The 23,074-nt window shown below is 36.7% G+C and overlaps 1 protein-coding gene across 1 annotated transcript; it reads left to right on the plus strand.

The window, feature by feature from the left end:
- Window positions 1-14,622: 14,622 nt before the first annotated feature.
- LOC135079235 (cytochrome P450 6B6-like) lies at window positions 14,623-17,452 on the plus strand. The gene is made up of 2 exons (XM_063973826.1): window positions 14,623-16,077; window positions 16,446-17,452. Exons 1-2 carry the CDS (start codon window positions 14,718-14,720, stop codon window positions 16,583-16,585), a joined length of 1,500 nt encoding a protein of 499 aa, XP_063829896.1. The 5' UTR covers window positions 14,623-14,717; the 3' UTR covers window positions 16,586-17,452.
- Window positions 17,453-23,074: the final 5,622 nt, after the last annotated feature.

The following is a 23,074-nucleotide window of genomic DNA, read 5'->3' on the forward strand; positions in this document are numbered from 1 at the left end:
TAAGGGCCTCGTAATTGAGACGACACGGGGGATTTGATTAGTCGTGTCGTGCGCCTTAAAAGGGTGTATGAAAAGATTCTGAAATGGGTAACCTCATTCTTTTACGACTTTTTTTATGGAACTTAAGGAAATTATTTAATTTGGGAATTATTTTTGTCAATGAAATAAAGAAATACGCGTTGAATTTCGCGTGACCGCGTGTAGCACTTTTTAAAACGTAGTGAGTGTGTAAGAACACATCTTGGAGCTTTAGGCGCTTTATGCCCGTTTTCACCATCAATCCCTAATTTTTAAGTGACCCCTATGAAAACAAAATTCCTGTTAAGTGTTACCATAGGGGTCACTTAAAAATTTGGGAAAACGGGCGTTATTCTATCAAACATTTATTTGATAAAAACGAAAAACACTTGTCGAGTATTTTAATTCCAGCTGACGGAATAATTACAATTATTGTTTTTTATACAAGAATCATCCCTAAGCATTGTGTATGCAGTGTAGAGCGGTTAATGGCTATTCATTTGACTCTTGAAGGGACTCAGACAACAAAGAACTGTATTCTAAAACCGACGTTCAGGTATGATGTAAAGTCAAGCATACTTAACATGGCTTGAGTTATAAAGTTTGCTATATTGTTTGGGGAAAATGTTGCAGGTATTGTATAAAGCTCTTTTATTTTCACCAAATAGTATGAACTTTTCAAGTTCAACCTGTTGAAAACGTTACAAAATTAACACGTACCTACTTTTTCATCTAGTGTTAACGAACAACGTTTTGTTCTGAGGCGGCGCAATTCACAGAGGATATTTCTTTTAACGAAATGTTAGAATTAAGTTTAGTTAATCTGATTCCAAAGGTTAAGTTTTGAGTAAATATTTACGAAAGAACGATTAAAAGGGCCTAAAGGGCTCTAAAGCTGTTTCAATTTCCAACATCGATGTCTCAATTTGAAAACTATCTAATAACGTTTCAACTTGTTACAAAACTTTATTCTCCAAAACGTTTTATTGGGACGTAAAAAAATAATTTTATGGCGTATAACCGAGCATTAAAAAGCTTTAATTCAAAACACATTTATCAGGGGTGCCTTTTGAGCATTTTTTATCGGTCCTCGGAATGTTATTTATTCCCGGGCCGCCGTTAAAAGGTACGGCCTTATAAATATGACAAAATTGTTCAATTTTCGCGTGTCGCAAAAATTAATGATGACATTTCGCTCGACTGTTCCGTTCGGTTGTATTTTTTTTTCGTTTGAGCAGGCAAGGGCTTTCTGAATTTCTAATTAAGGGTATCGCGTTTTGATACTCTTCGTAGCGACGAGTGATTTCGTTCGGGAATGTTTTTGTTATCAAGATGAGATAATAAAGTACGTGTACTTCAATAAAGTACACGACATTAAAGTCAAGCGGTTTTTAAGACTGGGATGTGTTAATATGTTAACAACTTACACGTTTTATGTCATGTCACGTGCACGCATTCGGTTATGTATTAAATCCAAGCTTGGTTCCTTTGAAAAGCTACTACCTATCTAATGTTATGAATCTAATAACATCTAGCCATCGCACACCATTTTTACCATATATTATATTATTTTATCCTTGTTGGTGGCTAATAACCAACACGAGTCAAGATTGATACACAAACGGAAATACTAGACCCAAGACTATGTATAAAATGTATAGGTCATCATCATCATTTCAGCCATAGGACGTCTTCCACATCGCACGGTTGGTAGCGGCCTGCATCCAGCGCCTTCCTGCGACCTGATAAAATGTATATTATTAGTTCTTAATATAACCTAAGTATGGACGCGGTGTGTTTTGGTAAACTAAAGTATAAGCTGTGGTATAAGATAGTGTCCGTTTCATCATCAATCCCTAATTTTTAAGTAACTCCAATGGTAACACAACAGGAATTTTGTTTTCATAGTGGTCACTTAAAAATTAGGGATTAATGGTGAAAACGGGCATTAAACTTATCAGTAGTTGAGGTGGGAGTACTTTTGTGGATGACGGTACATCAATATTGTGGCATCATGAAGTTGTAACAGTTTCTATTTTTGTACTAAAATGTTTAGTCTGGAGATTAAATACCTGAGACAAGGAACTCTTTGTGTTCCAAGGAAAGGTAGGTCTCACAAATATACCGTTGAAAAACAACTAAGTATTCCATTTTCTTTGTCCATTTATCTTGACTGGAAACAATAGAATCCTCAGGTTTTGTTATATTAGCGTTGCTAATGACTCTTGTGGGCGTACTCGCTCTACCTGAAGTTGGTAAAAACTATGACCTGTATTATAGAACTAGCGGCCGCCCGCGACTTCGTACGCGTGGATCCCGTTCTACCCCCTTAGGGGTGGAGTTTCGTAAAATCCTTTCTTAGAGGATGCCTACGTCATAACATCTACTTGCATGCCAAATTTAAACCCGATCCGTCCAGTGGTTTGGGCTGTGCGTTGATAGATCACTATGGGCCGTTTTTTAAATATACAGGGTGACAGGGAAACCCCTGGTTCACTGGACTTAGTTTGTTGTAGTATTAATCCCTTTTAAGGAATAGATCGAGTTTCCCTGTCACCCTGTAGAGTTAGAACATGAAAGAAAAGTATGGCGAGGCAGCCCATGTCACATGTTACGGCCATCGAATACTGAACAAGTGGCACGGGCCTGATTTGAAAACCCATTTACATACAAACTTTATGCACATACCTGTCTCAAATGCCTGGCCTACCTCGAAGTAAATAAGCACCTATGTGCATAATATACGGCACATATGGCACAGGTACTCGTATTAGAGGTAAATATCTCGGAATCGGCCCCAAACTTTTGTTTTGCAATCGCAAACGCTTTTAGAAACAAACGAACGTGTTAAACAATGTACAGTCAGCATATCAGGAGCAACTCTATTACATTTTTGTTGCAAAAAAGCCTTTATTGCAACGAGATAAGACGTCACTGTTTTAGTTTGATCTGCTGTCATGTACAGTGTGTACACTCGTGTAGTGTACATTCTACACTCGACCGTGAAAAGACGGTCCGTTTTTCACTGTTCTAAGAGGGGTTCACTGATTGCAGCATAAACACTGATTCCGTATTACAGAGGAGTGTGTGTCTCAGTTCGGGCCGTGTAATTTCAGCGGGTATTTTTACAGTCGCGGCGGAATGTCTAATCAACAGAGTGTTTCAGATTTTTTTTTGGGTTCACTGTCGGTGATGCGCGAAACGGAACGCGTTTGCTCCAAGAAAATTGGCCTGTTTAAAAGGTTGCTATGAATTTAGGTTTTTATTGCTGTGTACTATGAGAAAATAATAAAATAATAATTTTATTCATTTACATATTTTGTAATATCCATGTGAATCCATACAAGTGTATGTGCAGAAATATATTTATATTCATTGGACTTGAAACCTTCGGAATTATTTAGTAGTTTGTTACATTTTAATACTCGTTAAATTATGGTTTTGCGTTCTAAGTTTTTGATGAGTTATGGTAGGTGAGAATAAATATTAAATAAGTATATTAATACGGAAATTATGTAGCATGCAGTAGTTACATACTTACTTCTTAATGTTTGACTCCCATTATAAATCCAAGGCTGAGTTGCATCACCTTAACTTTGACTGTAACTATAACTATCCAGTGTTTTTTTATGGAGTTTGACAGTCTTTTGAAGTTTGTAGTTAAAGTATTACTATTATATTAAAACACTGGAATTGTGTGCTTTTGAATTTTGAAGAAAATATCGACCATCTACAAAACTATGGGCTTCTGTAATGTAACACGCTTGGCTCGCAGTTTACTTTATATTTGCGTTGCTGAGGCGTTACTCTATCTTACTTTATGGACGGTCTGAAACCACGGAACATTGAACATGCTGTCTGAACATAGACATCACTGCAACTTTAAAGCATGTAGATATTTTTGTTGTCTAAATATTTTTGTATTTTACCCAAGATCCTGGCTTATTCTGGCTGCATTGAACTGAGCCAAGTGAGATTTCATTTCGCGCACCACCTTACTTTAAATGAAGCAGCAAGTCGAACGCACATAAAAAACTCATTAAACTCATATATTTTTGTAAACAGGCTTTTAAAAAGCAGTAGTAGTAAAGTAGAATAAGTAGAGCTCTGTGATTGGTTCATATGTCACCCTGTACGTCCACGCTCACTGTGAGACCTCAGTAATGTTTGTGAATACAGGAGTAAGAGTTGTGTAAATGTGTAAGTACTTGTATCGCGTAAGTTTAATAAGTTGTATGGTAGTTTCTAACCGGTTTTAATTGCATTGTCCTCACTCAGTCTGAGAATGTTTAGGACTAGAAAGTCTTTACCTAGAAAGGTAAAGACAATAATAAGAGAAAGTGGTACAAATGCTGGAATCCAATTTCATTTTGATAAAAAGAAAAAGCCTCGCAAGTTGGATGGAGTTTAAAATAAAAGCTGGTCGTTGAACATTACTCTAAGTTGGCAGAAGTTGTTTGGAACTTTTTAATTGATTCGTTTCGAGCAGTTGCTGTCTACCGATTTTTAGAAATTCAATTCAAATTAGTTTGACAAATTGAGACAGTATTGTCAGTGACTAATCACGTTGGAAAGGAAAGAATTAAAGTTTTAATGTAATTAGAGAATTGTTGAATTAGACTGCCGGGACGAGTAGGCAAAGATCGGTTAGGGTTAAAATTTTGTATCTACCCTAATATCTTAAAACTGGATTCAAATTCAATTTTAAATTCAAGCGGCTGAACCAAATTTATGTTCGCATAAAAATAGATTGATTAGGACACTCGCCAAATATTATGCTGGGAATTTCAGCATTTCTCATGAAATGAAAACTTAAACTTTGGCACAGCTATGGAAAGCGGGTGAAACCCATAAAACCATTGTCTATTTTCTAAGTTTTGGGTATGCTTATCTAGTGAAAATGGACCATAATACAAAATTTATTTTTACTCAAACATAATACTCGCTACGTCACTGAAAATTCCGCAACGATCTTTTAAACATTCCTAGCGATCACTTACAAAAGTTCGATAACACGTTCGCAGCGGTAGCTCGGATCTCGGTAGCTCGGTAGGTCGGTAGCTGGTAGCTCGGTGGCTCGGTACAGTGGTCGTTAAAAGTGCCGGGCGCCGTTTGCATAAGCCTCACGCCCGAATCAACGGGACGACACGCAATCACGTGTAGGCTCGGCGCACAGGGAGATACAGGCCACCGAAATTAGCGAATCAATTGCCACGGTTATTTGCCAATTTCTGTGACCTGTATCTCATACTGGAGAGAAGGCGATCGTTATTTTCGAACTGGCACACAGAATTTTTTATTTGTGGGAGCAATGCAATCATAGTCACTTTAATCGAGTGTGAAGTGCTGGAATATACATTACATTCAATATCATCATACAAACATTTTCTTGAACGCATCATGTCGTCTTGATCTCCCTTATTCTTTCCTTTTCTCCCTTATCCTCTCCTATCCTCCCTTACCTCTCGTCATCCATTTTATATAAATTATATGTATGTATTTATGTATATATTTTGTATAAATATATATTATAATATTTTATGTATTATATTGTGTACATTTTTGTAGCTTTTTAGCACCGCCTACTAAATATCTCTGTTTTGCTCAAGGTCAGCTGGTAGAGAATGACGTATGGCATTAAGCTCGCCTTTTTGTACAGAACATTGTTGTGTGTGCAATAAAGTCTTTAAATAAATAAATAAATATCCACAATATCCATATATTAAACATCTAGAGAAAATAATTTATGTTCGCAGCTAGTGGAAGAAATAACATTAAATGTTATATTATAACTAAGAAAACTAAGCATGTGTACATTGAGTTCAAGATTTTTCCACTCAATTACATAATTAACTAGGGCAATTATAATTAACTAGTTAATATTTCAAATGAGAAATAGTTCTCTTAATAATAAAACGATTTTTTCTGAAAATCTAAAAGAGGAAATTCACACCTAAATAACTTCATTCTCCCTTATGCCTCTTGTGAATTAAAGAGGGACATCCTCCTTCAGTAGAAACTAAAATGATCTGTTCTGTGTATGATAAAATAGACTCTACATGCTAAAAAAAAGTCAGTCTACCTTCATGTTAAATGACATTTCGTTAAAAATCATCAAGTTCATGTTGTATTTTTCTCGTGTGTCTCTATTGAGCGGAGGGCCTTACACAAATGAGCGCCTCTTACTCGATAATTATGTTTGAGAGGGATGTGTCTTATGTGCAGTTCGAAATGCACTATGTGCCTCTGTTGACACTGCGAAACGCATTTCAGCACTTGTTAATGTATGTGTGCGTTTAGAGAACTTTAAACTTACTTTTTATTGGTACGTAATTATTTATGTTTGAAATTAATATTGTTATGAAAATAATGGATTACTATCAACATTACCTCTTTGCTACTGAGTTTCCAATATTTTAAAGTAGTTGTACGAGTATGAGCACGGAACTGAACTAGATTCAACGACTACACCTTGCCGACTATTTATCGGCCGATAGTACCTATAGTCGGGCTGTTAATCAGTGTGCTTATCATAAGTTTATGTTAGGTGTGCTCGCTAGCGAGTACGTTAAAAAAATCTGTGAAGATTTTATTTCTTGTAAATAGCCGCTAGGGGCGCTGCACAATATGTCATACATATCGTCGCTAGCGAGCACACCTAACGTAAAGTCATGGTAAGTACATAGTATAAACAAACATGTATGAAATTGCACACATTTTACGAGTAGATACACCGATTTGGTATCGGCCGATTGTTTATACAAATTAGAAGTCGATCAAACTCGTCTCAGCCAAATGACGTCCACTGCTGGACAAATGCCTCCCCCAAGGTTTTCCACAATGAACGGTCCTGCGCTGCCCGCATCCAGGCTCTTTCCGCGACCTTTATCAGATCGTCGGTCCACCTAGTAGGACTATCGACCAAACTATCTGCCAACATAAAGTCGTAATCTGCGGGAACTCTTACATTAACTAGGTTAATTGATACAAATGATATTTCTTCTAACCAACTACTACCACTACTACGAACAACAATGCATAGTTCTATAGTAAATTTACGACAGTATACGACCCCGGAAGCTTTCTAACAAAGAACTAATAAATTCACGTCGTAAAAAATACAGATTATGTGACATAATATGATGAAATATAACTCGGTCGCGGAAGTGGGACGATCAAGTGCAGTGTTTTCGAGATACGCATGTTTTTGTTTGGGGAAACACAACATTTTAAAAGGGTTCAGTAGGTCTATTGAAAAAAAACCTGATTATATTTCCATATTAAGACACTGTAATATTGCCTGGTAGAGTCAGCGTCCAATAGTTCGTGACACCCAAAGTAGCCAAAAAATAACAACAAAACCTTATTCCAACAACAAATAGTTGCGAACTTACTTGAACAGGTGAGATGCAGGCTAAGAGGCATCTATTACATTTTATTTAAACTTTAAAATTGCTGAGATTTGTTAAAATTTGATACAGCTTTGGTAACATTGCATCGAACTGTATCGCATAAATTACAAATAGTCTGTGGTACCTACCTTAGGGCTTAGGGCAAGCGCGTTAAAAAAATATATAAAGATTTTAGTAGGTACTTGAAAGTTTCCGCTAGGAGCGCTGTATTATACATTTAATTTCAATTTTTTATGCAGTCGACATCGAATGCGTTTGACATAAACTCACACTATGCCCCATGTTAACCCCTCGTGGTAAGCTAAATAAATGTGCTTGTGTTACGAGATGGGTTCACCACAATAATCGAGCGCCGCGGCGCCGGCGAGGTTTTAACGGAGCTGAGTCGTCCAGTCCGACACCTTCACCCGTTTTGGGTCACCTTTTGGGATAGGATTGAGTCTACTGTATTTAACTGAATTAGGAAAGAACACTTTCTCATACACAGATAAAGATATTTAAGGAAGATATAAAATGCGGTGGGAAAAGTAATAAATGCATTGAATTATGAGCTTAATCTTTTATGTTTCAGTGCGCAATGTTTTTTATGACAAGTGATAAAATAGGCTTGATGAAAATATGAATTATATTATTGATGTTGTTTATTGCATTTTTTGCTTTTACTTAATCAGAATAAAGTGTCATATCTCTCATGCCACTTACATAGTTGTAACGTAATACTTCTTATTCTCTTTTTTACGCTAGATTTACTTATTTCAGATCTAGGTCGTACTATTTACTATCTCAACCATAGGTACAATATATCAGACAGCTCAACAGTTAAACTAGATTAAACTTATCTGCAACTGTAAAGATAAAAAAAATGTAGAGCAACGCGTAAACCGTACTTCCATACATGCCCATATTGGTTTTAACTGCCCGACTAAACTATCGGCCGAATAAAGTCGGTGATCTGCGCATATGCTTTAAATTAGTCTCTCTCTTTCTCAAGACAACTAAATTAATTAAAATCTTTACTATCTATATACTTCTATAATGTTATAAATGCAAAAGTAATTCCGTCTGTCTGTTTGTCTGTCTGTCTTGCTTTCACGCTTTAACCACAGAACCGATTTTGATTAAATTTGGCATAGAGATAGTTTGAGTCCCGGGAAAGGACATAGGATAGTTTTTATCCCGGTTTTTAAAACAGAGACGTGGACGTTTTTCTGTGACAGACAAAATTCAACGCGGGCGAAGCCGCGGCTAAATAAATGTCAAAATGACATGGCTATTCTTTAGTTGAAAGGTATCTGAAGATTGAAAAATCAGCCCTTATTAGGCTTTCCATAATGCTTTTGGTTTGGCGGGTTCCAATTTTAAAACTTGTGGTGTTCTTTTGTTTTAGTATACAACCTACTAAAACAAAAGACTGCAACAAACATTGCTTTCAGCTGAAATGAGCAAGCTGTTCTGTTTGACATACGTCTGTGGAACGTAAAATGAATGTGGTGATTGGAGCCCACATATATCTGTTTGCGAACTCTCTTACGACGCGAGTATGTGACGGCTCGATTGTCGACGTCATTCGATTCTATTGTCGTTTTAAATCACTTTCGAGCGATGAGTTTTGAATTGGACGCTCGCGACGAATAAAGGTGTACGTAAAATCCGTTTTATTTTTGCCCGCTTGATGAAGGTTGTGTTTATTCTAACCACATTTTATTACGCATGTTAAGTTAAAAATATGATAAAAACAGCTTGTTTAAAGGGAAAATCTAAAAACATTTTCAAACATACGAATATCGAAATACAGGAATGTTTGGTTTGTCTGAGTTCAAATTTAGGTTTGTTTGTTGGCTAATACCGATATTTCAGCGGTCGCTTTTCTTGCTAACATGTGTTTTTTTTTGTGAACTCCTGTTGTGGATTTTATTCGTTTATTTTAGCTAGCTGCAATTTAATTTTTAACCTACCTATGTGTAATTATATTTGTTATGAACGTGAGCCCATGAACATAAAAATTTGTTAGAAGCATCACTGCAATATTTTTTCAACTGAAAAGTTGTCCTTTACGTCTTTCTGCGGTGGGCCCGTCGCATTGTGTTTTTAACGAATACCGATCGCTTTTTGTTTGTTTTCATCTAATCAATCAAGTAGAATTTGAATTTCAACGCCTTGTTTTTTGACACGATGCAACATCGTGACACCTATTACTTGTATACTTACGCCCGTATTCACAAACGATACTTGCTTAAGTGAAGCAGCAAATTGAACGCACAGCGTTGAATAGAGCTCAGTACGGCTAGCACGAAAAACTTTCGAGTTCAAATCGTTTGCGTACTCGAATCGCCATCAAAAGATTTAGTAAGAAAACTACAACAGCGCCCTTGTGAACGTGTCGTAAAGTGAACTTATACTGAGATGTGGCTGCACGAAACTTATTTTGAGAATTAAAATTGTCACGTTATTGTTTAATTCGAAGATTGAGTATCGAATTTTATTAAATTATGTTAGTAAAAAACGATTCGAAGACGAAAGTTGTTCATGCTAGAGGTACTGTGATTGGTTCACATGTCACCCTGTGCGTCCACGCGCACTGTGATACCTCATAGTAATGTTCGTGAATACGGGCGTTAGTTCACATGAAAGAAGAAGATCTAGAGCTCGTGACATACAAATTTCTTTCTAGGCTATCAAGGACTTTCTTCGCACTTCTATTCTGTTGAGTTGTTGATGGATGGCTCAATAGAGCTTTCTTTCAGCTTTAGAAGTCTCGGGACACATTCCTGTTACAAAAAGGACGGAAAAATCAAGATTCAAATTCAAATCTTAAGTCTCTTATGTTCGTCTCTCTAAATATTCCTAAGTTGACACCTATCGCCGCTTGAATGGCATCCTATAGGGAGTTCGCTTGCAAAAACGTAAGGACTTAAGGCCATCTGCTATTAGTTATCCTGTTCGCAAGCGAGCGTCCCTGAATAGTCCCGTCACCTGGAGATTGATGGTCACGCTAATGTGCTCACACCTTTATGAAAATGAATGGAAATTTTGGCACACGTTGAAATAGACTTTGTGGAAAACGATTTATGGTCTATTTTGGGAAGTTTGATGCGGTAGATTATAGAGACTTTGGTAATTCGCGCCTATATTTAGTTACATTCATCACGCATATTTTGAATTCATTTAATGTCTATTTACGCCAAAGTATGCTGATAATTTTTTGTATTATGACTAGAAAACTTTGTTAAATTGCCGAATCATTGATGATTTCAAATGTTATTCGCTGGGTGCGAAGTACTAGGTGGGGGTAACATAATCTATCGCAGCGCTTATGGTGGTCAAAAGTAGAAATAATGTAAGCTCTGTCATCAGATGTATCTGTCAATGGCAAAGCGATTCTACATAATACATTTTAATATCATTAATTAATCGCATGAAAAGGGTCCTACTAGGAACTTAAATAAAAGAGTGGACTGTATTTCGATAGGGCTGGTTTAATAGCCGTTTACAATTTGGAAATAACTAGACTATACAACGTGGTAGTACAAAAATGAGTCACAGTAGTTGTTGTGCACAGATGTTTGCCTTATGATGAGAGCGTGAATTATTGAACTCTGCCCTTGTTTTGTTCTTAATTCTTCTACATCTCGGACTTGTCCAGCCAATACCAACAACTTTCTTTTAAATACGGTTTGTGGTTGGAATTTGATATTGTAACACTCACAAACCCGGTCTTCAAAACAATACACATTTCGATCTGAAAACGATATTTAATTTATTACTAGCGATACAGGAACATTTAAATATATTTACTGTTATATAATGAAAACGTTAAAGTAGCTTTTTCTTTTTGTTTTACTGTAAAACTACAACTATAAATGAAGTAAACAAACCCTGACACAATCAAAATTAAACACACTTTTTGGACTTACCTCATTTGATTTGAATGACCAAAATGATTTCAAAACCTTTTTTCCACCCAAATCGTGGTATCACAACAATTTATTAGTTGAAAATATTTGTTATTTTTTCATTTCGATTGTTTTTCACAAATATACGACCTAAATGTCAATTTGACAGAGCCCACAAAGTTGTGGACGCTAGTTGGCGCTGTAATCGTGCACAGAGCCAATAGAAACTATTTTTAAAATAGGATTAAAAAGAAACAAACGATTCCAAATCGCAAATTCAAATTTTCAAAACAAAAGCCTAACGTCGAAAGTTGTTTACTTCAATTTCTTTTACTGCTAATGTTTCTTTTACGCCAGTACGACTTAACAACATTGTTAATAGATTTATACAGACTCGTCTTAAAAACACACTCTTGAATCTTTAAATTACTCGTAATTTGTATTAAATAAATAACAGGCTTAAATTGTTTAGAGTAGCTTCATATTTGGAGTCTTTTCATAGGGCCTTTGAACTCTACCATTATTATTTTATGCAATTTTTCTTAATGTGCGTTGAAATTGCGTGGATTACATTTGAATATACTAAAACAGAATTTCATATTTCAGTTAATTTTCTGAAGGAAATTTCGAAAATGGTTTTCCCTTGACAGGAAAAACGGGGAAAAAACACAATATTGACGGAATTTTGGAAATCTGAATGTCTGCCAAACTCATTTCGTAGACAAATGAGCCTTCATTCAGCCAGGTGGTTCACCCCGAGTAATTTTTCGACAATTTATTCGGCGGTCGTTAGCGGGTAATCCCCGTTTATCCTCGGCAGGTTAGAAGATGATCAAATAAGTCAGCTAGCACAGGTATTCTGGATGCTCTACTTACGTACTTTATTTGTAGAAAACAGTAACTAAGATATAACTAGGTAAGTTATTTTGGAAGAAAAATGATTTACAAGACATGTGAAAAAAATAGCATATCAAACCAAAACTAGTTTTTGTGACATCGTCAATGGTCATTATTAATATTTGGAAATACTGTGTACCTTGTTTTAAATAAATAAAATAGAATTTAAGGCTGACTTACTTTCACCGTAACTATTACAATAACCGGTGCTTTTTGTATGGAGTTTGACATATTTTTGACGTTTGTAAAAGTAAGGTGTGACTCGGCCTTACTAGTCCAGTAGAATTAGATTTCAAATCGGAAATAATTCCTACAAAAGATTTTATTGCTTTAATGGCTTCATTGGTTGCATTTTTGGCGTCGAACCTTAGACCAGGCATACGGCTAGGCATTGTAGTCGTGCAGGAGGATACAAGGAAGAGGGGCAGCCACAGTAGGTAACACAGAGTCGTTCAGGTAAGTTCTAGAAAGAGGTGCAGCAACCGCAGTTAAGGGACGGCTGGGACGAACAAGGATAGGCGCATCCAGCTCGTAAGCCTTGATAGGGTTTCACTAGTTGAGGCGCTCCTTTTCAAGACTTGGAAGCCTGCGGGTAACGAGCCATTGGACGTGGAGAGGGTCATTAATTATACACATATTTTCTATTTTGCCGAACATTTTCACGAGAACGGTTTGTTCAAAACATATGAATTTGGTCTTATTTAATGCAGAATTAAATGCCCTTCAACCGTCAGGAAGACCACTTTTCGATAGGGTAAGTCCTTTACGCGGTATAACCGGAAAACCGAAAAAGCGCCCCTTTCGGGGGCCCCCACCACTTAAGCACAGCTCCGTCGAAGTCGAAAACCTAGGAGAGTCTTTATGGGCAACTAATGAAGGTATTAAAGCACTAAAATATTTAGTAGGAATTATTTCCGATTTATTTCATTTTTGTGTTTAATTCTACTGGCCTATACACCCGTATTCACAAATATTACTATGAGGTCTCATAGCGCGCGTGGATGCACAGGGTGACACACGAACCAATCACAGAGCTCTTTTCAACGCTGTGTATTCGATTTGCTGCTTCACTTAAGCAAGCATCGTTTGTGAATACGGGCGTTAGTGATTTAGTTGTTTAGCAACTCTATCATTCTAAAGATAATATTTAATTCTTAACCACACAAAAACCAGACTTTTCCATACAGAAATCACCATCAGACTACTCATTTTTGTTGCAAACTCGCTGCTATTGCAACTACTTAAGATCTAAAAGTGTTTAGCATAAAGTGCCGTTGTCTGTGCAAGATTTTTTTTGCTGTCGAATTACTGCTTTATTTGCACTGTGATAAAGATGAGTTTGACTTTACAAAAAGCTGTAAAGTCGCCGAGTCAGCGTTAGTTGGCCTGTCTGCGGTTCAAAGATAATGAGGACGTTAAAACTAAAATAAAGTAAATATTCGTATTATTTGCAAAATGGTAAATGTAGGGATAGTTATAAAACATTATTAGGGCTTGTTCCCACGGAGACATCCCGTTTTTTGCAGGATCCAGTTTACTGCTGGACAAAGGCTTCCACCAAGGACTTCCATAACAAATGGTCCTTCGCTGCTCGCATCCAGGTTGTTGGCGCTTCGCGGGTCCTCGGGCTTCATCGACATCGATCGGCCATCATCAGCTCCGCGCGAGGCGCCGGCACACTCCGTACACACGCCCACACTGTTAACTATCTATTTCAGTTTTTGCTCTCGCTCTAATCAAATGGCGATTCTTTGCGATAGAACGAGATGACATGACTTTCAATGGGCAGTTAACACTGTTGGCGATAGTACGTGCCCGACGCCCACTCAGCCTCTCGACCGTCACCGGTGTCAGACGCGGCCCTCCCACGTAGGCGCGAACTAGCGATATATTTTATATTATACCTATGAAATACAGTCCGCCTTTAATTTATATATCATAAGTCTAGTCAGACCCTAACAAGGTACTTCTTGCGACCTTCACCAGACCGTCGGTCCACCTAATGGGAGGCCTAACCACTACTTCTACTTTAGCACTTTTCTGCCTCAGCGGCCATCAGCTCTACGAGCTATGTAATCCGTCCACTGCCAAATTGCCACTTGATTTTAGCAATTCTGCGGGACATTATGGTCGTCATAAGAAGGCTCAAGGTCACCCAAAGGGCAATGGAGCGTGCTATGCTCGGAGTTTCCTTGGGTGATCGTATCAGAAATGAGGAGATTCGCAGAAAGACCAAAGTGACCGAAAAATAGGTAGGTATATTTATGACTGTATAATAATTAAAACTCGGTCGGTAAACGAATGTATCCGTCGTTTATGAAGTCTTTCAACCTTGACTGATATCATGGCTTATAATTGTTTGTCTTGCGTTGTCGTAACTATATAAAGATAAAGAGACATTAATAACTCAGGCATTTGCAATCGCTTGCTTTCGCATAAAGGGAAATAAAGTGAATCAGTGCGGTTGATTGCGAAGTGTGTAATTAGCGAATTAATCATGTTAACATTAATTATTCTATCAGTAGTTCTCGTAGCTGGGTACTTTTACTGTGTGAAAAACTATGACTACTGGAAAAAACGCGGTGTGCCATACGTACAGCCGGTGGTGATTTTCGGTTGTACGATAGATCCATTCTTGCAGAGAAGGAGTATGACAGAGTTGTTTGTGGAATGGTACAAGAAGTACCCAGACGAGAAGGTCGTTGGATTATTCGAGGGGACCAAGCCTTGTCTTTTGATCAGAGATCCGGAGTTGGTGAAACGTGTGCTCATTACAGACTTTGTGAGTTTCCATGAACGTGGCCTTCACCCTGATCAAGAAGGCATCGAACCCCTTCTAAGTAATTTGTTTTTCGTTGAAGGAGATCTGTGGCGGTCTCTGCGACAGCGTATGACGCCAGCTTTCACCAGTGGCAAACTAAAAGCCATGTTTCCATTGATCGTTGAACGTGCGGAGAAACTACAAACTCGTGCGTTGAATGCTGCCCGCCAGGGTAAAGTAATCGATGCTCGTGATCTGATGGCGAGGTACACCACTGACTTCATCGGAGCATGTGGTTTTGGACTCGATGCCGACTCGCTCAACGAAGAAAACTCCGATTTCCGAAAACTTGGCAAGGAAATCTTCCGATTCGGTTTCATGCACGGTGTCAAATCAGTGCTCAAAGATTTGTTCCCTAGATTTTTCAGGAGCGTAAAGTTTTTTGGAAATATCGAAAATCAGGTGCTGTCACTTGTGTATAATATTCAGAAGCAAAGGAATTTCCAGCCGTCGAATAGACATGACTTCATAGATTTGTTAATGGAATGCCAAAGGAAAGGGCCTATCGAGATTGAGTCGCTGGTAAAAGTGAAGGCTGATGGTACTCCATCGAGAACCATAATTGAAATGACGGATCAGTTATTAGCTGCTCAGGTGTTCATCTTCTTCGCTGCAGGATTTGAGACTTCCTCGTCGTCTACTAGCTATACATTGCACCAGCTTGCTTATAATCCGGAAGTTTTGAAGAAAGTGCAAAAAGAAATTGATAAGGTGTTGAGTAAGCATGATAACAAGTTATCTTTTGAAGCTGTAAAAGAGATGACGTATTTGGAATGGACGTTCAGAGAAGGAATGAGAATGTTTCCGTCCCTCGGGTATTTATCAAGAATGTGCACCCAGAAGTATACGTTCCCTGAGCTGGATCTGACAATTGACAAGGTTGGAATCATAATTCCTCTTCAAGCTTTACACATGGACCCACAGTACTTCGAGAACCCAGAAGAGTTCAGGCCTGAACGATTTGATCCTGAAAATGAGAAGGAATCAAATAAATATGTTTATTTGCCGTTTGGGCAAGGCCCAAGAGCTTGTATAGGTAATATTTTTTTCTTATAGATTAACCGCGATTGTTTACTGAAATGTACATTAAAACGCTTTTGTAGCTGCTGGCATTTTGTAGTGCATTGTATAAGATTCAGTTTAAATTAATTCTAATTCAGTTCAATACTTAAATAATTTATTAGTGCAGTGAAAAAAAATTCAAGGACAGAGATAGATATATTCATAATACATATACAATATTATAAGTTTATCTGATAATGGCACAATGACGCGGTCTTATCGCTTGAAAATGACCTTTTCTAGACGACCCAGGGAGAGAACAGTTGTTTATTTATTAATTACATGAAACATTGTTTAAAGGTTGTTTGAGACAAACATTTATATTGTTTTTAAATCTTACAGGAGAACGACTAGGCCTGATGCAATCCTTGGCTGGTCTCGCGGCAGTTCTCTCAAAGTTCGACGTGACTCCCGCTCCTGAGAGCAAACGGGTTCTGGACGTGAAACCCCAGTATGACATCGTCCAGAACATTGCGGGGTGAATACCGCTGTTGTTTAAAGAAAGAAAGAAAGTTGATTAAAGGTTACCTTTTTATTATTACTGAATAAATTACTGAGTTATCTACACCATCATAATCAATTTTGCAAGACGAATCGATCTGTCTAATCGCCTGAAAATTTTGCAAAATGTCAGTTACGTCAGTTAGACAGGCAAGCGACGAGTTTTAACCTATGGAAATATACATAAAGAGTAAGAGTACCATAAGGTATGATTTACCGCTTTTTTCTTCCATGATACTGTCCCTAGAGTAGGTATTAGGTAGTATGTCCACCTAGACCCTTTCAATTCGAGATCTCGTTTATCCCACTTTTTACCTACTCAGTAACAGCTGTCTTACACTTAACGATGGTAGCTTTTTGTCACAAAATTTCTGTTTTATGTTGTTTCTTTTGATAAATTATGTCAGTAGGCACGAGATTTAAATACCTCCTTAAATTCCCGGTACACTTTTATAAGACTCAGAATTAGGCCCTTAGTACTACAAATCTTGTCTAAATTACGTGATAATCACCGCTCTATCTCTACAGTCTGGAGGAGACAAAAAACTTGACAAATCGCTTTGTAAATTTGTCACTCCTCCGTAGTGCCTCCTGACAAATTGTTAAATCCCTTTTAGCTGCATGCCTTATTTTTAACGTGTCTAAATAGGAAAAAAACTTTCTAATAATTATTATTATGTGCTTGATGAACATTGTGGTTGCCAATTTTGTAACTGGCAACACATAAATACAAATAATGTACTTACCTATTAGAAGGAACATAATCTATAATTTTTGATTCAACGTAATTACTTTTTATTTAAATTGATTTTGAATATCTTAACCTTATAAAACAATGCAATACTTTATTATGTTGTATTTTTATATTCTACCTAGAATGTAAGAGATAAAAAATTCGACCTTATTTTGTATTATCATAATTATTATTATTTTTTTATTGAAAAGAAGCCTTGAAAAGAAGAATTAAAAAGAAGGGCTAAGATCCTTTTGGATCGATCCTGCCGATTGTCTTTCATCATTTCATTCTCATTCGATGAAAAAAGATCGTATTAACAGAATGTCATTTGTAAGGCCTTAAATACTTAGGTAATCCATCGTCAAAGCTTGCGCGTTACGTGGACGCATTTTTCATGCTATCGGGATAGACGGGTGACGTCATCGTGGTAGCTATTTGTTCACGTCTCAGTGACAATCAGGGTGCGGGCAGGAAAATGGGGAAAAATGTGGTTTTTCTCCCGGTTTTCACGGTCTTAATTTAGCCATAACGGAACTGGTTGGATGTAATTTTTGATTATCATTTTTTTTTAAATTATAGCGTAGTAATGCCAGTCTTAAAGTTAAATATATTTGTGTAATGAAAGTAGCGCAATTAATAATATGTATTTGATGAATAATACGTAGATATATCTTCTCGTTTCCCTTGAGTTTCAGCAAAGATTTGGAGACATTTAACCAGTCCTAGCGCGGAATTTTTGAAGGATTTGAAAGTGATGATGATGCGCAGTTGCACTCATTCACGTCAACAAACATATAGTGGCTAGTAACCCCTTATTATTACAAATTAATTGGCTAATAATCCCCCATAAATACAAGTAAATATTTCGCTAAATACTAGAAAATGGGCTGCTAACCATGACACGTCACTTCACTTTCCCGCCAAAAACCAGCCAGTCGAACGACGTCCACTGCTGGACAAAGGCCTCCCCCAAGGATTTCCACAAAGACCTGTCCTGCGCTACCCGCATCCAGGCACTTTTCTGCCCCAGCGGCCATCAGCTCTGCGAGTTATGTGCCCCGCCCACTGCCACTTGAATTTAGCGATTCTGAGGGCTATGTCAGTCACTTTGATATGCCCAAGAACCTTTAAATTTACTAAATTAAATAGTACATAATAAATTGATCCTAAGCTCGGCACTCACTTAAGCAACATCTGTTTTTGTGTAAAACGGCCTTAATGGTAAACAAATAACATACGACGTTGTTTGTCCCTCCGTGTGTACTTAGGCTATGTACACAACAACTCCCGGTACATTGTTGTACTTGCAAAACATTGTAAGTTTAAAATAATTTAATTTTCAAGAGCTGCTCATGTAATGTTCATGATCAAATGAACACGTTATTCTATTTGTTTTAATCTAAGTTAAAGTTTATACTCTATGTTTTTTCATTCTGTTGTTAGGGTCTGACTAGACTTTAGATTTATAAATTAAAAGCGGACTGTATTTCATAGGTATAATATTGTAAAATATACAGTGTGAGTCACGTTAAAGTGTACATCTGAAAATAGATGAAACTAGACCTATTTTTATGGACAAAAAAGAGGTCAAAATTTTTTTGAGATTTTTTTTTAATTTTTTATAGAATTTTTTTTCTTCCAATTACTTATTTTAAAGAAAACGTAATAACTTTTAAACTAAGCGGTATATCCTGATAAAATAAAAACAGTAATAATGCTAAATAACAGGCAATACTAAAAAAATACATAAAATACACAAAAAAGGCCAACAAATAATAAAAAATGATACTTTTTGAAAAAAATCTGCTTAAAAATTCGTGTTTTTTTTGGTTATTTGATAAATTTCTCCAAAAAATGCCCCTATAACCGGTGGTTTTTATTACTTTGTATTATTCTCTATCGTATTACCTTCGTAAAACCAAAAATCGCATGTCTCTATCCCTATCACAACGTTTGCAATTATTGTTTGAACTATGCCTCTCCGGGCGCGCCATTCAACGCTTCGTTAACAACGAAACTGAAAATGGCTCTAAATTTGTAATTTTGATAAAGACAAGTTAGATTTCAAATAAAAACAAAAGATTTCGAAGTAAAATAAGCATTTTAGTTAAAATTAAAATTGTCTCTACCTGTAGCGGAGAATAATGTTGTGGCAGGCCTTTGTTCAAACGATCATAGCAAATGTTGTGATAGGGATTGAGACATGCGATTTTTGGTTTTACAAAGATAATACGATAGAGAATAATACAAAGTAATAAAAACCACCTGTTATAGGGACATTTTTTTGAGAAATTTATCAAATAACCAAAAAAATACGAATTTTTAAGCAGATTTTTTTCAAAAAGTCTCATTATTTATTATTTGTTGGCATTTTCTGGGTAGTTTATGTATTTTTTCAGTATCGCCTGTTATTTAGCATTATTACTGTTTTTATTTTATCAGGATATACCGCTTAGTTTAAAAGTTATTACGTTTTCTTTACAATAAGTAATTGGAAGAAAAAAAATTCGATAAAAAAATAAAAAAAAAATCTCAAAAAAATTTTGACCTCTTTTTTGTCGATAAAAATATGTCTAGTTTCATCTATTTTCATATGTACACTTTAACGTGACTCACACTGTATATCGCTAGTTCGCGCCTACGTGGGAGGGCCGCGTCTGACACCGGTGACGGTCGTGAGGCTGAGTGGGCGTCGGGCACTTACGGAGTGTGCCGGCGTCTCGCGCGCAGCCGATGATGGCCGATCGATCTCGATGAAGCCCGAGGACTCGATAAGCGCCAACACTGTTGTTCAAATGGTAAAATTTATGGGATTCTCAATTTCTGAGAATTACTTTTTCATGTGTCTTGTTAAATTTTTATTTCGACTCCGAAAATTCACTATCAATACATATAGAATTCAATAGTTTTCCGTTAGGTATTTCCATTTTTGCAGCTTTCACTTTAAAGTTAAATATTCCATGTCGTTCTATTAAAAATCCTTTAAACATAAAACACATAACAAAAGTACATTAGACGAATTTTGCAAAAATGTACTGTAACTTAGGTTGCTGCAATAAATAAATAAAAATAACTTAACAGTTTGATTGTTAAAGTAAAAACATTAAAACCAAACAGTCAATTAAATTCTTCGGTTTATTGTAAATAAAATTGGCATTGAAAGATTGGATAACAATGTATTTTATTTCACCAGAGCCTATAACAAAGAACCACACTTTGAACATCGTAATTCGAACTTTTCCCAGAAAATGGCGTCTCAATTATCTTTTAATTAAGAACAACCGTCAAGTGTTATCTACATCATTGGTATTGAAAGGGGTTCATATTATTGTTACGTTCCTATCGCTTTTTCCCTTCGATTCTCAAAACATCGTGGGTACCAGGCTTGTATCGTAGATACTACGTTTGGCGAGCATCTAGTCTATATTTTTTCGTTCGTTTCAACCGAATGACGTCCACTGCTGGACAAAGACCTCCACCAAGGATTTCGTCCAGTGACCTTCACCAGATCGTCGGTCCACCAAGTGGGGGGCCTGCCTAAGCTAAGTCTTTCGGCCCGTGGTGCCTCTCGAGAATTTTTCTGCCAGCGTCTTATCTATATTTTTTATACGTACAATATGATAAAACTGAAGAGTTTATTTGGTTGAATGCGCTTTTAGCGAACTACTGGTTCAAAGTAAAACAAATATATTTTTGATTTGAATATTCAATTTGTCGAGGAAGGCATTTTGCTATGCATTAGAGAAGTGTAGCATTACTGAAAAATGTTGCAAAAACAAAAAAATATACCCTAACTATTTTCACGCGTGCGAAGTCGTATGTACAGCTAGTACAAAAATAAACTTGGCAATAGCTATTAGCGATGATAGCAATGAATTATAAATTGGCATGTTCAAACGCCACCGCGCTGTAACACGATAAGCCCAGTGGATTACTAAGTACCCAAAATTACTTGTCATTTTGACTGTAGAAAATTAAATTGTAAAGGTCTACTCACACAAAGACAATTACGCGAGCATTCGACCGCGAGCTATGAAGAAAATTAAGTTATTTAGAAAAGGAAGGAATAATGTGTTTCTGTGTTAAGCATTTTAATCAGAGTTTCTTATCAAAGTTTAACTAAAGCAATGTCTTTCAGTAAGGGAGTAATCAGTAAGGGAGACCAAGTATTAGGCTGGGTTGCACCCTTAGAGTTGTAACAAAATTGTGATATTGTCGATTTTTTGGAATGTATAACTACTAGCGAGCTCGTAACAGTGTGCGTTTTTCAAATCAAATCAAACATTTTTATTTTCAGTTCAAGTTTCGAGCTAACAAATATACGCGCTGTTGCGAGCTCGCTGATAGTTAACAAGTTTTCAAAAATCGACAATGTCACAACTGTCCTTGGTCTCCTCTACCTAAGATTCTGAGGAAATTTAGTCGTAGGTAAAACTTACACAAAAGACACGTGTTCTCTCTTCGTATTCGTAGAAAAACACAACATCTTCCTGCTGGCATAATAAATAAATAAATCCCGGAACATAAATATTAGCCATCCCTTATCGTTTAATCTAAATTCTAAACAATTTCTAGAACAGAATCCCATTCTTGGAATCCGATATTACGTAAAATTACTTTGTTCCACAACAGTGTACCAATTTCGTGTACAGACAAAGTGGTACCTATCTTAAGTATTCGTAATAGGTGTTGTTTTTCAACAAAAATGTTATAGACTGTAGTTCACGTAACAAATTTCGTTAACGCGCCTAACAAAACGGAAGAGCAGTACGGCTAGCACGAAAAACTTTCGAGCTTGAATCGTTTGCGTATTCGAATCGCCACTAAAAGATTTAGTACGAAAACTACAACTGCGCCCTTGTGAACGTGTCGTAAAGTGAACCTAGTATGAGAAATGTTATGAACTTATTTTGAGAATCAAAATTGTCACATTAGCGTTTAATTCGAAGGTTGAGTATAGAGTTTTGTCGAATACGCAAAAGATTCGAAGACGAAAGTTGTTCATGCTAGAGGTACTGGATCCAGCGGATAACTAACGCCCGTATTCACAAACATTACTATGAGGTCTCACAGTGCGCGTGGACGCCCAGGGTGACACACGAACCAATCACAGAGCTTTATTCAACGCTGTGCGTTCGATTTTCTGTTTCACTTAAGCAAGCATCGTTTGTGAATACGGATGTAAGCGTGAAACCGTGAAACTTCACAAAACACATTGTAGGGAAAATATGAGAAACACATTAGCGGATAGCTAAATGGGAGAAAATTTACAGTTTTTAGTTGAGCAGGGTTGTCGAATGAAGGTACTCTTTATTTGGCAGGTCCAATTAGTTTGGCCCAATTTAATACTTTGTACTTGTTAAATGATGTCTTGTTATTACGAATATAAATAACCTAATTCTGTAAACGCATCTTTATTTCCTACGTAAGGGATGGTGGTTACTTGTATAATTTACAAGATATTAAATGTAAAATTAGGTACAAACTCGTAAAGCGAGCTAGCCAATTAGTCTATAGGTAGGTATTATGAACATAACATAGTATCTGTGTATATTTTTTGAATTGATAGAAAGGTTCCTACGAAAAAGGAAATAATACCGGAAAATCCACGAAGACGTAGGAGAAAATTCTAGTTATTTATAGATTTCTATAAAGTCGCAATAAATATCTTTTATTTTGTATGTAATTGAAAGACGTAGCGCATCGATAACGATCTTGAACATAGGTTTTACAT

Source organism: Ostrinia nubilalis, chromosome 16 (genome assembly GCF_963855985.1).
Source record: "Ostrinia nubilalis chromosome 16, ilOstNubi1.1, whole genome shotgun sequence".
NCBI lineage: Eukaryota > Metazoa > Arthropoda > Insecta > Lepidoptera > Crambidae > Ostrinia > Ostrinia nubilalis.